This window comes from Oryzias latipes, chromosome 21 (genome assembly GCF_053564925.1).
Source record: "Oryzias latipes strain Hd-rR chromosome 21, Olatipes_Hd-rR_3.1".
Classification (NCBI taxonomy): domain Eukaryota; kingdom Metazoa; phylum Chordata; class Actinopteri; order Beloniformes; family Adrianichthyidae; genus Oryzias; species Oryzias latipes.
Genome location: NC_136257.1, coordinates 22,410,498 through 22,423,968, shown reverse-complemented (window position 1 = coordinate 22,423,968; position 13,471 = coordinate 22,410,498). Strand labels below are relative to the sequence as shown.

At 39.9% G+C, this 13,471-nt stretch overlaps 1 protein-coding gene across 13 annotated transcripts in view; it reads right to left on the bottom strand.

The window, feature by feature from the left end:
* Nucleotides 1-315: 315 nt before the first annotated feature.
* The window catches only part of LOC101169153 (hyccin 2), a 44,398-nt gene continuing 31,242 nt past the window's right edge, over nucleotides 316-13,471 (bottom strand). For 10 of the 13 annotated variants that reach the window (XM_020712904.3, XM_020712901.3, XM_011489684.4 and 7 more), the window contains exons 7-13: nucleotides 12,387-12,502; nucleotides 11,524-11,619; nucleotides 10,718-10,834; nucleotides 9,407-9,494; nucleotides 9,081-9,237; nucleotides 8,324-8,497; nucleotides 316-4,228 (exon numbers count right to left, since the gene is read on the bottom strand). In XM_020712904.3, the coding sequence (XP_020568563.1) occupies nucleotides 3,576-4,228; nucleotides 8,324-8,497; nucleotides 9,081-9,237; nucleotides 9,407-9,494; nucleotides 10,718-10,834; nucleotides 11,524-11,619; nucleotides 12,387-12,502 (1,401 nt within the window). In that variant the 3' untranslated portion in view covers nucleotides 316-3,575. The remainder of the gene's footprint in view (nucleotides 4,229-8,323; nucleotides 8,498-9,080; nucleotides 9,238-9,406; nucleotides 9,495-10,717; nucleotides 10,835-11,523; nucleotides 11,620-12,386; nucleotides 12,503-13,471) is intronic. The other 3 variants (XM_011489687.4, XM_078939954.1, XM_078939955.1) reach the window with 1 other exon arrangement.

The following is a 13,471-nucleotide window of genomic DNA, read 5'->3' as shown; positions in this document are numbered from 1 at the left end:
CGAAAGTTGGCATAAAGGAGCAGGAACTATTGGAAAACTCTGATGATCCCACCAAAAGGATCTGGTGCCGTCACCTCATCAAAAAAATGTATATTAGAGGTCATTGTAACACTTTGAAATATAGATATCAGAATTTAGGTTCAACTTTTGGAGGTTTGACAAAGTAACTTAAAAATGATCCAGGAGTCAGGTATTGCATCACAGTTCTGCCATAGTAATGTAAAGGTAGGGATTACTTTCATACAAGTAATGTAATTATTACAGTTAGTTTCTTACTTAAAAGTCAGCAACCAGTAATAAATAAGAGAAATAAACTGCTCTTTTACAGCACAATATTTATTCAACAATATACAGATCAACTTCTTTCTACATCTCAGAATTATATTCAGTTTTTATATTCATCTTGCTTTGAACTTTGTACATTTTATTTACAGGAATTAAAATAGGTCTCTCTCTCCATTTATACAAGATAATTATTACATAGTTATAATCCAGCAGCTTCCCTTGGAACATTTATTATAATTTTATCATTGCTATTCGGTTGACATTTCAAACGCCACTCAAATCCGAGAGCAGGAGCCCGACAGGAGGGCTCGGCGTGCAGCAAACCACAAATACATGCTCCACGTTTCTCCGTCCTACACCAGAACCTTTCAGCCAGGTTGAGGAATCACACCTTTTTGAAGCGTGTTCTGCTGCCCACCACAGATCAATGAGAGCCAAAACATTAAAAAGAAAGAGAAAAAAGAAAAAAAAAAAGGGAAAAATGTTGCATAGAATTAATCATGTCAAACAAAAATTGCGGTGCTGCCATTTTCAAAAATGTGGCTTTTTCTTTTTTGATAAAGTCCTGAGACCTTCCAGTTCCCGTAAGTTTGTCCTTTTTTTGGTTTTTCCAAATGGAGAATTTTTAAATAAAAATAAATAAATAGCTGTATTTTTGGACAAAAATATTTGCGTTGCATGAGACACTCCATAGAAGCACTACGTTTAAGAGACTAAAACCCTGCACTAAGTGTATACACATATCTCCCTTATTTATATATATATATATATATATATATATATATATATATATATATATATATATATATATATATATATATATATATATATATATGACATTTTTATAACTGTTTTTAGAGGTGGATGGATTAAAGTGCATTATACTGCAGAAAACAAAGCCCACAGTTATCATATGCAAGACAGGAAATGAACCAGTCAACGACTAACAGCAAATCTACTTTCATTAAAAATCTACTTGAAAAATCTTTTTAGAAATAAAAGCTTATTTGTCTGCAAACCTGAAGGATAATCTGACAATCGCAGGCTGCTGTTGATTTCCCATCCTGATCACATGCAAATCACACCACAGACTGAGGGATAACGGTTACTCTAAGTAAGGATACAGACCCAACATGGCTGCCGGAAACCCCGGTCGGGGTATAAAGACACGAACACGTCACCAGGTTGAAAACAGCGCAAAGGTGTCACTTACATCACAGCAAAAAAAAAAACAGCAAATGGGAGCACAGCTTGCTAGAGGGGGAGGCCCACAACACAGGGATGAAAGCAGACGCCAGGTGGTGACAGCAAGAACTAGATATGCTCCTTCCCATCTACTGCTAGAGTCCAGCAGGGAGGCGAGGCCAAAGAGGCTTTAGGAAATGTTTAAGGCTGAAGCACAGGCGGGACTCGCTTCAAACAGCAGCAGCAGCATGAGATCATTCACTGCACCGTCAACGCTTATTTTCTTGTGTTTTAGAATATACATCTACAGGACACATACCCACGATATACTGCTTTTATGTGTGAACAACACAAGCAACAACTCTGAAAGAACTACGTGTTGCACAAAAGAAAGAACTAAAAAAATAAAAAAAAGCATCTTGGTAGGGTTGCTGAACCGGCTGTTGGAATATTTTGGTCCCCTAGCTTTGAAGTAAGACCAATAATTAAAGGAAACGAGGCATTGAATTAAGACACCCAACCTAAAAAGAATCTTTAAGAAGAGAAGAGAAAAAATCCTTAAAGAGAAAATGCATTTTGGCACATGTGGCTAAGACGAGGACAAGCGTCATGTTTGGCTCGCCGCCGTTTCATGCGTCTGAAACAGCGTTGTTTCGCAGGGCACTAAAACATGCAGACAACCAGCCGGTTCACATCCGTCAGACCAGGCATGAAAGCACTACAAGGCTAAACAGCACTGCGAGCGGACGCAGGCTTTGCACAGCACAGAAGAACTCCATTCACATGTGGAATTAAAAAAAAGAAAGAAAAGAAATTGCACTTATATTTATCACAACAAAACCAAGAAAACAAAAGAACGCTTTGGTGCATTGAAATAGAGCGACTACAGTGTTTCAGAAATGCAAAAGTCCTGAAATCAAATAATTTAGGTGGTGGCTAACCTAAAAATAAAAAACCTGACATGATTAGTCTTAATCAACCACTAGAAGACAAATCTTAGGGTCCTAGTTGGAGCGGAAACTCGCATTTAGATTTCAGATGCTGCGTCTTCACAGGAGGCATGTATCCACACTGCAAAACGTACTATGACAGAACAAAAAAAATCTACAACGCTTTAACGTCCAAACAGAAGACAATCATCAGAGCTTGATGATGTGCAGTTACTCGTACAAGGCTCTAGAGGGCAGCAGATTACCAGCTTTGACTTGTAACTCTGCACACAAGCTGCAGTTCCAGCATAAACGGGCAACAATTACTTTCAACAGGAAGCATTCAGAAAAAAATTACAAACTAAATACAGTCATTGCCTTTAGTGTCACACTAACCTGCACTCTCCAGTGTCGTTTGAACATTTTTAAATTTGTAATCGAAGAAAAAAAAAACACTCTGGAGTAGCTGCACAGTAACTTTTCTTTAAGATTTGTCCAGTTGAAAGCTTGAGGCAAGTAAAACTCTTGCCGCCTTACAGTTTGGTTCAACATCAACCTCGATTTTTTGATTTAACAAATGACGTGATTGTATCATTACAACGGAAAAATGACTAAACTTGTGACCTACATTGTAAAGAATCCCTTGAGAGACAGATTTTTACAAATGAAGAAAACCTAAAGTCTTTGGATGGAATTTCTACACACTGAAAGAAATGTTTCAAAATAAAACAGAGTAACACCTAATAATTAAAAAAACCCTAGCAAGAACGATTGCACGTGACCTCAGGAATAATGGAAGGAAGTAAGGAGAAAAAAAGCAACAATCCTCACTTTTCTCCCGACGCGTTATTGCAGATTTGTTTTGATTGATCCAGTCCGTAACGCAATAACCTGAAATGCATCAAGTGGCCGGACGACCTTTCTTCTGCTCCATCCTCTTGTGGAGGACAGACTGTGTGGAATGATCAGTGTTGTCAGATGGGAAGTTGCAGGGAGATGCTGGACTCCTCCACACTCCACTGCAGTCACTTCAGAATCGTTTTGTTCTCAGGAAACGGACAGTAACAACTGAAACTTACAGTTTAATGGATGTTAAAAAGGTGGAGACAAACGCGTTTCTCCTCCACACACACACAAAACAAGAGGGACTCAGAGTTGGATGAGCGTTTGGTTTCATTACACCTGCGATATGATCTGCATGTTGAAACTGGGGGAGCGGGACTGCTTCGTCAGAGGAGCTCCGGCGGGCAGCAGCTCCTGGGCCTCCTCTGGCCTGACGAGGTGCTCCTCCTGCAGGCTGATGGTGGAGTGGCGGTGCGAACCCCCGACTGAAATGCCCCGCTCCTTGTCCTCGCCCCGCGCCGCCTCCTCTTGCTCGTCCTCGCCTCCGTTCAGATTGAAAGTCATGCAGTCAAACGACTTGCTGGAAGAGGTACTGCCAGTCCGGACCAGAGCGGGCCCCACGGGGAAACTCAGGTGCTTCTTGATGGGACTTAGGTGGATGGCCTCCAAGTTGATGCTGCTTGGGGGCGACTGCTGCCTCTGCGGGGGCCTGCTCTCAGCGGGCTGGTGATCTGTCAATAGCTCTGGCTTCCTGTCCGCCTCCCTCTCGCGCTCCCTTACCTTCTCCCTGTCTCGGGAGAGTCGGGCTGTGATGGCTTTCTTAATGCTGCTGCTGCTGCTGCTCAGGCTGCTGCCCCTCAGCCCCACCCCGCCGCCGCCGGCTTTGGTGCCGCTGGGCTGGCTGCTGTTGGAAGCGCCGGAGGAGAAGCCCTCGTCCGGGTCGTTGATGTTGAAGGAGTCCTCCCCGCCACTCATGCCATCAGTATCTAAAGATTTTTGAACAAAACAAAACGGGGAAAATGTGAGTAAGAAAAAACTTGGTTGGAGTTGGAGGCTGGAGCTGCGTTTAGTGTTTTCATCTCTACTGCTGTTAATTCTCTGTCATATTTTACACGACACTGAAGCTCCGTCGCTGCTTTGCCTCTTCATCTAAAATCTGGTACATAGAACAGCAAAAAGTCAATTTTTGTAAACTCATTCAGTTAGGAAGCTGCATTACGTCTTAATCATTTAATGAGACCACGAGAAGGAATGAAAGGATGGATTTACTGATCTACTGAAGTTCATAGATTAAACTGATGAATCTCTTATCAACTTTGGAAACAAAGATCTATCTTGAGAATATAATTCTGTAATGGAAATCTTGGAATGTACCCAATATCCTTTATACCAGAATGGGACGACTTGATGAACACCGCTAGGCCACATGCCCTTGACTATTGCTGCAGGAAATAAACTAAATGATGGGAGAAAATCGTTACTAACGTGACTTTGGTTTTTAGCTACCGTTTACACAGAGATCTAGTTAAGAGAAAATTCTCAATAGTTCTCATACATTTTCTAAAATTCAAATAACTTAAAGACCCACTCTGATGAAAGAGGCGTTTTGGGTGTTTAACATGAGGCATTTTTCTGATAATAGAGGACGCATTACAAAAATCAATTTGTGTCGTAAAAAATTTGCTGGCTGGGGCCACAAGCTCTGAGCTCTCAGGAATGAGAAGAGGGGGGGTGAGGTTGCTCTGTGCCAACGGTCCTGCCCACAACTCACAGCTGGTTTTCTAATGAACTGTTACAAAAACTGTCCTGGGAAACTGTATTTCCTTTATTTTAGCTAAAAGAAGAATAGTCAAAAATTGAAAGACCAAAATGAAATGGATCACAAACTGATTGCGTGGATCCTAAAACTCTTGTAACAGAGCGAACAATTTCCCATCTGAAAATGCCACAGACTTTAGAAACGATCAAGAGATCCTTGAATAAACACCTGAAGAACAAAACAACGTTGGCAAACTTTGTGATGCTCTATGTTAAAAAGACGATTAAAAATCCTTTGTCCAAGTCCAAGAGTGACATTAAAGTAGATAAATGTTTGAAATGGATAAATATCCTTTAAAAAATGAAAGCTGAAAAAAAAAAAAAAAGAGGATTCATCCCGGTAATAAGTCATGTTTTTGAGAGACAATATGCAGGTAAAGCCTGTGAAAGAAGAGACAGATCACCAGCTTTCTTTCTCTTTCATGCAGTTAGAGCAAGCAGAAGTAACCAGAAAAAAAACGAGGACGGCGGGAGGAAGAGGTCTGGACCGGCATGCACACCACGAGGAGGAGATGCATGCTCTTCATCGCCCCCTTCTCCTGCAGCACGACAGTCACATGATTTAAACCTGCTGACCGACCGGTTTCCAAGCATCGCAAGGCAATAGAAGCACAAAATCAACAGTACGCCGCCCCCACTGTGGCAGTTTTGGCCTTTTGACTGGGGTCTGCTGGGGGAAACTGAACTGTGAGGAAAATGCATTAAAAAAAAAACACGGCGCTGAATGATCAAACTAACACAACTGCTTTGTAGCAGAAGAGAGTTGCATGAAAAAAAATGTGCTTTTAGTTGCCAGCCACTCTCAATGTGAGTAGTTAAAAATATCACAAGAAATCAAGCAAAAAATAAAAATGAAAATAAAACATTGGTGTAATAAAAGCTTTTCTTCATTTTCTTTGGATGCAAGTCCAAAAAATGCATTAAAATGCTAATAAGGAGAATAAGCAAAGTTTCATTGAAAGCAAAAGCATCACAAAGTAAGAGCAAATTGTTTTTGAAAGATACTAAAACTAGATAGAAACCAACTAGAAAGATACTCAAAGAACTTTTCTGTATTTTACAGAAGCACGTGCCGTGATCATATTCAGAGGACTGAATCTTGGACTCTTTTGAAAAATGATCTGGTCCCTAAATGTAAAATTTATTGTAAAAAAAATAATGAAAGGATGTCAGTGACACAGCTGATGTGGAAGATCAAACCAAGCTCAACTCCAGCCTAAATGAGATATTATAGCTGCAAGGCAATAATAAAAAGGGACTGGACACACAAAAATGATACAAAACAGGATATGGAGTGCTAGCCCTCAAACTTATGTTGCTTTAAACAAAAAGACATTTTTCCAGGAAAATATTTAGGCTTTAAAATTTAGTGGCTTATTCTCTTCCAATGAGAAAATAAAAGAAAAAATATAGTTGCTGGATTTTCCATTTTAGACCAAGTGCAGCATAAAGGAGTGACATGTTTGGGCTGTTTATAATGTTTTAGTGAAAAGGTTACAAATGGAGGAAAATTGGGTCTCAAGACTGTTAGTTAATATGGAATTCTAATCACTATAGGCCAAAAAAAGGTGCTTATCTTTTGATCTTTGCATTTTTAGGAAAGCACTTGATGCCACTACGGGATTTAGGATATCCAGTAAAATATCCATGAGGTTGAACTTCTTATAAATACTGCTACCACTCTACTCTGCTCAATTAGTCTATAAAAATGTGAGTTTTTTCCTTGCTTTTTTAGTTGATGTTCAGTGTGGGTTGTCAAAACATTAACAGCTTGCTAAATTGTCACGAAGCAACACTTACCATCATCTTTAATATCAAAAGGTGACAACAGTGACCACTAAAGCTGCTTCAAATGTTACCAGAAAAAAACGCTGCAAAAGGCCCGTCTCAGACAAACGGCCCCACACAACGGACATTTTCTGTTTTTTTTAATTGTTTTTGAGAGAGATTTTACACATTTAGAGGCCTGGTTCTTGGCTATATTTTAAAAGCACCAACACTCATATTCCTAGAAGACGCCCTGCTTGCAGCATTTCAATAGGATTGTTCCGTTGGCAGAAAAATAAGAGGCTTCCACAGCCTGTTCACAAACCATGCACAATTATTAAACATGTTTTGTCGGAAATGTTAGGACTCGGTTTTGTTTTCGTCTCGGCTTTTCAAAGACATTTCATGCTCTGCAAACATTTCATGCATCCTGGTATGAACGGGCTGGAAAGGTTTCCTGTAGCTCTTTAAAATGGTCAAACTGGTTTAAAAGTGTGACAGCAGTGACGCCTTTGGTAAGGCCTCATTTTTCCACTTTGAATCTTTTTAAGATGCTGTGCCAAAGCTAACATTAGATGATAAACTCGTATATCATTTTATCTTCCACATTATTCTTCTTTAAAAAAATGTCTGAAAGAAACTGAATTAAGTAGGACATTTAAGAATTGCAATACAAATTCAATGTTGATCAATATTCCTCAGCTGTCTTCTATTTTTAGGAGAAAAACTGCTTTGTTTGTTTATAATGCAAGATTTCCTAATTTTAATAATAAAAGTTGTGCTCTTGATCAGTTTAAAACATTATTTAGGTAAACACTGCTTTTATAAGCAAAAAAAAGAAGAGGGTTAGGATGCAAATTAATTGAATTGAATTTTGAACTTATAAATGCAAATTAAATATGTTTGCCTTTTTATATACACCCATGGTTTTAGCCACATTTTAGGACTTCTACTAGAGTCAGTGAATCGCTCCTGCCCTAAAATTCTATTATTAGTATTTTGAGATCGTTATAGAGACTGAAAAATTTTGCAAACATAAGAAAAAAAGGTCAAAAAGTCAGATGAGCCCATTTAGAGCTGAGAAAGTGCAGTGTTGAGGGACAAGCTGCGGCTGGGTGTTTTACATGCTTGGGTACTGACACGGGGATCAGTCTGAAGTTGGAATAAAGACAAGAACAAGAACGAAAATACAAAATGCTGACAAGCCCATGCAGAAACGACCGGCAAGCCACACTTCCTCCAACCCCAGAGTAGGCGACTCTTCCACACTTAAGGCAAAAAGTAGCAATGACCTGGTAGTAGCGGGGTTGTTGGATGCGGGTCATACAGACTGGATGAGTTAGTATACTCTGGGGAACTATAGAGGCAGCAACAAGGGGGACGGCAGAGATAACAGCCTCAAACCCAAAGACGACTAGTGGCTGAAGGGTTGGAAAGAGGAAGCTTGAAGGGGCGTGTCCTCCTGAGAAGATCAGTGCTCTGCCCCTGTCCCCTACCCTCAAGAGTGATGGGGGGAATGATGCTGCTGATGCTGCTGTGGTGGCTCTGACGCCGCCCTCCTTTTTCCTCCTTAGCTGCAGGTTCCCAGTGAGGATGGTGGTGTTGCTGGACGCTGCTAGGAGGACTGACGATGAGGCTAAACTCTGCACCGGTTGAGTAGTCAAAACAATCTGGGAGTCAACACAGATGAGGAAATGCGATTCTTTAGTAGCAGAATGCTTCAATCAACGAGGGCCTCATCTTGGTCAAAGCAGGAATTACATCTACTGAAACTCATGTTGGAGCTACAAACAGACTGTTTAAAAAATGACCTGCCCTAAAATTGATTTGTTTTAATAAGTAAAACGGACAATCTAAAGGCGCCATTACGCTGGAAGACCTTCTTAAACCTTTTTTGGTAGAACACACCACAAAACTTAGCAAAACAAGCAAAAATAAAATGGGGAGCAGTAGCACAAGCACTTAAACAGAGACTAAATGACCACAGTTACAGTTGATAAACTGAGTGAAAAACCATAAAGATGATGCTTACGGTGTGAAAACATTAAAAAAGAAAACAGGTTTTCTTGTCATTGTTTAGGGTGAACCACAAACATGTTTCCCTCATGCAGCCTCCCAAATATCAAAAACAGATCAATGAGATAAATTCTCTGAAGTTGGACCTTTTATTGGCACGATGGTTGCAAGGCGACTTCTTTCTAACAGTTTGGTGATCTAAATTCCAGTGTGGCATCAGCCGGCCTCATCTCTTACCCTCTCTCTTCCAGCGGTGGCGCCGTATGGAGGCTGTGGTGATTGCCGAGATGGAAATCCGACTGACGGTGGGCGTCACCTCCACCTGGAGAACCTTTCGTCCCCTTGGATCATCGGGAGCACTTTCTGGCAGCGAGCTTTTCATGGCATTTCCCAGCTGAAGTTGACAGAAAGAAAGAGAGATTAACTAGGGCTGATCAGTTTAAAACTCCAGATTAATAGATAGATGCATACTTTATTACGGTAAACCCTTCTAGATTAGAATAAAGAATCTTTATTACAAAAACGTAAATTGTTTTCACTTCACACACAGTAGTTCTTCTTACCAGTAGAGGTTGCGAGTAAAGCTCCAGCTGGGCTCTGTACACAATGTCCTCCAGAGCTTCACGTCCCATCTCCCACTCCCCATTGTATCTACAGATCAAAACACCAGCATGTAAATACAGAAATCCTTCTTTTTTTTTTTGATTAAAGGAGTCTGGTCTTTGATGTCTGACTCACATCCACTGAACTATTTTTAGACAAACGCCTGCAGCTGGAGATCCAGGGAGGAGGGCGACGCGTGTTTTTAATACGATTAAACCATAGTTTAAATTTAGGTAAATACATTAACATCTGAATAGACATGTTCAAGGCCTAAAAATTATATTGAACTCAAAAGCTTTTTACATCTATGAAAGAAGCTTTTCTTGATAAACAATAATTACAATGGATACAATTATTACAAAAAAATGGATATAGGTTTGTGTCAATGACATTTCTCTTAAGGAATTAGATAGAATTCTTGAAAGATAAAAATTGCCACTGTTTTGATAAATTTGACATGTAGGGAGTAGGCAGATGGTTTTGAGATATTGAACTACATACCTGCATCTAATGTAAATATTGATGCGTTTTACTTTTTCATGGGGTCTCTGCTTAAACATTAAACCATCTGGCCTAAAAGCTTTAGGTTGTGTCAGTTCAAGTTAAAGTTCACGTTTTCTTCGCTAGTTCACTTCTTTTAAAAATGGGGTCATGCGAGTGAAACCACATCGAGTTGGACAGAATGGCAGAGAACCGCCTTGAATCGGATTATAACGCAGTTATAATTGTGCTGAATAGTAATGAACTGAAAATTCTTTGACATTGATTGGATTAGTTGTTTTAATCCTGTGAGAAGTGCCTGTGTGAATTGGATCTCTATATGTAAAGAATTGAACCCAAGCAGGGACCTCCATCACATCAGGTATCCATCTCTACAGACTACCTGTCATCGAGGAGCTATAATCAGCTTTGCAGCTGCTGCCACGGCCTCACAGAGCCCCGCTGATATAATCTGTCTGTACAGTGGCAGGGCTTCTGTCCTTGGCAGGTTTAGCCCATGCTGTGATCAGACGGCACACAGTTAGTTATTCATTTCAGTCATTACTCCGATCTAAGCCTCCTGTAATCCACTCTAAATATTTTAGTTTAATGACTAATTGCTACAAACAAACTCAAAAGAACAGTTTTTCATCCAACTATTGAGATTAGAGATCAATCAGCATCTCAGAACAGTAGAGAGAAGTCATCTATTGAGGGAGAACAAAGCTGTGAAATTGATTCTCAACTTGTGCTGCTCAGTGATCAACTTTAGAGGAGATAAAGATACATACATGGCATGATAAACAGCAGTCAGCATCTGCACCATGAACTCTGGATCCAGCAGAACTCGGTTGCAGGGTTCCCTCCACAGCTTCTGTTGCTGCCGGGGGAAGCCGCACACACACAACCTGCAGAGGGATGACAAAAGCAGCCAGAGGTGGTGTATTGAATCCATCCTGCAGCATGAGGGACAACAAGTTGTTGCTAAATGAGGCCATAACAAGGGAAACACAGCAACACGATCACCTGACAAATCCTTTTTGTTTGAAAGCAAAAGAAATACAGTAAATGTGAAATCTTTAAGCGGACATGACGTTCAAAAGCATTTAGAAGTCAAAACATGAGGAAAGTATTTGGTTTTATCTTCACACTGAGCTCATTTAGAGTTAAAGATCTAAGGCGACATTTGATAGGAAGTCGGGTAGGGAGTTTCCAGCGTGAGGATGAAGTTATACAATGGAAATATTGTCCTTCGAAATCTTCAAAGTTTCCCAGTTTTCTAGACGAAGTTTGCTCAAGGCGGCACACGTCTGCCTGCTGGCTCACGGGGGTTCATATCCTGAATAGTGGGCATGCTGCTGTGGAAAATTCACAAAGGAGCAGCTTGACTCTAGAGTGAATTCCACACTGATCCTTTCCCTGAGCCACCTGTCTGTAAAACAGGCAAAGTATCTTGATGTTTGGTTTTCCTTTGGTAAACCATTTGAACTGATAACCTGACCTCTAATGAACTCAAATGGGGCAGTCATGTTAGGTTGTGATTACAGATAGAGAGGAAGAATAAGGAGTTTGAAATGGTAATTGATGTTTCTCTCACCTTGAACTCATCCTGCAGACTGACTGATAGGAAGAAAGGGGCATGTAGACCACAGCAGCATTGTAGCACAGCATGAGAAAACAAAGGACTTCAAACCTGCACACACAAAGACAGTACAGACTCTAATCTGGTGAATTTAGTTCATCGAAATGCATCATTTAAAGAAAATTAACATCATGTTCATTTTTGATTGAATGGCATTCCTAGAAACAGAATTTGCTGAAGATACACAATAAAAACAGCAATTTAGCTTCTCTTTGAGCTCTTAGACGAGACCGAAGGAACGACCTACATAAGCAGGTTTGTTCGTTGCATGTAGGGGGTTTTAAAGATCCTGTTCAAGTTTGCACATGAGCACATGACTAAAGTCAACATCAACCAAAGCAGTTTTATTGGCATGTCTGTAGAAGCAACCAACTAGTCTGATAGTGCAGGCGAAAAAAAGCGTTTACAGCTCCTCTGCAAGTAAACCAAACATGTATACCAACAACGTTCTTCTTTAAATGTAAAAAGGGAAGATTTTGAGGTTCTTGTCATGGTATCTCACTATTTGAAATTAGGTAATAACAGAGACTGATAGTTATTTGAGACAGAATGTGTGTGCACATAAATCAGTGTGTAAAAATACCAAGCTTTGCGTAAAAAAAAATAAAAAAAAAGAACTAGTTCCTGGCATGCTTCATGAATGAATGTGCCAACATAAACACCTATCCACAGCAAAAGAAAGAGCCAAAAATGTCTATCCTTTAACTCGGCAGCAAGAGTTACGATTTAATGATCTAAATATGTTTTTTATGAAAGCCCAAAAGTATCGGACCCACGTCCTACATCTGAGGCATGAAGGTTTTTGGAAGCAGAGGTACCTGTTCTGTGCAGTGAAAGTCTCTCTCTGGGGGTGGAGGCCACTGTACAGCACTCTGATCTGATCGTGTTGACACAGAGCTCCCTCTGTCAGAACCATAGACCCCAAGCTAGAAGGCTAAACAGACAAACACAGAAAAAAAGTCATCCATTCCATCAAATTTTATGGAAATAGAAGTGAACAGAATTAGAATAGAATAGAAATAAAACTGCTAGAACGGGCAGATGAGTTGGCCTGATAAATCTGGACTTTTCAGATACAAAGAAGCTGGTATGAATATTTTTCTTTTTTTGTTGCCATTTCATTTTACCGCTGGACACTGAATATTCCTGTCCGTGACCAGATTACGGAGTTTCTCCCGGTCAAGGTTTTGGCTCAACACGAGCATCCAAATTTGGAGTTTATAATTTAACTGATTGACTGTTAGACTGCATGACTTTTTAATCCAAAATCATCCGTCATCCTCTTTCAACGTGTTCTAGCGTCACCATCTGTTCCATTTTGGTTTATATAGGTATTTTTTTCTTTACTTGTAATGGCAACAAGTAATCTTGATACTAAACCAGTTCAGTGACACTGTCCCATTTGACATAGTAATATATTAAAACCTCTTGTTTATTTAGGAATGTTTAACATAAAAAAATGTTTCATGAAGGTGCGGTGAACACATAGAAGTGTATTTTATTATTTTAATTCAATCAGAGCAAAAAGAAAAGCATCTAAAGCTTGTAATTACTGAGATAAATCGCCTTCAGCACAAACTACACCCTAATCTGTTCGACATTCAAGCATAGCCTTCCACCAACTGAGGGCTGTGTGGGGAAAAAATCTGTTAGGTTTGGTGGCAAAGGATGTCATGAAAATATAATCTGGCTATTGTGTGAACTGTTCTGATAAACAGCGTGTTATTTCAGGTCACTGTAAGAGTCAATGAAAACTAGGGCTTGGTCATGTGATCAGGTCACTGTGGAAGGATTACGACTCAAATCATGGGACAAAGTTAAGGAACTAAATAGACTTAAAGGGAAATTGATTTTTTTTTTTTTTAAAACAAGCGCAATAACTTCACATTTAAAAAATTAAATG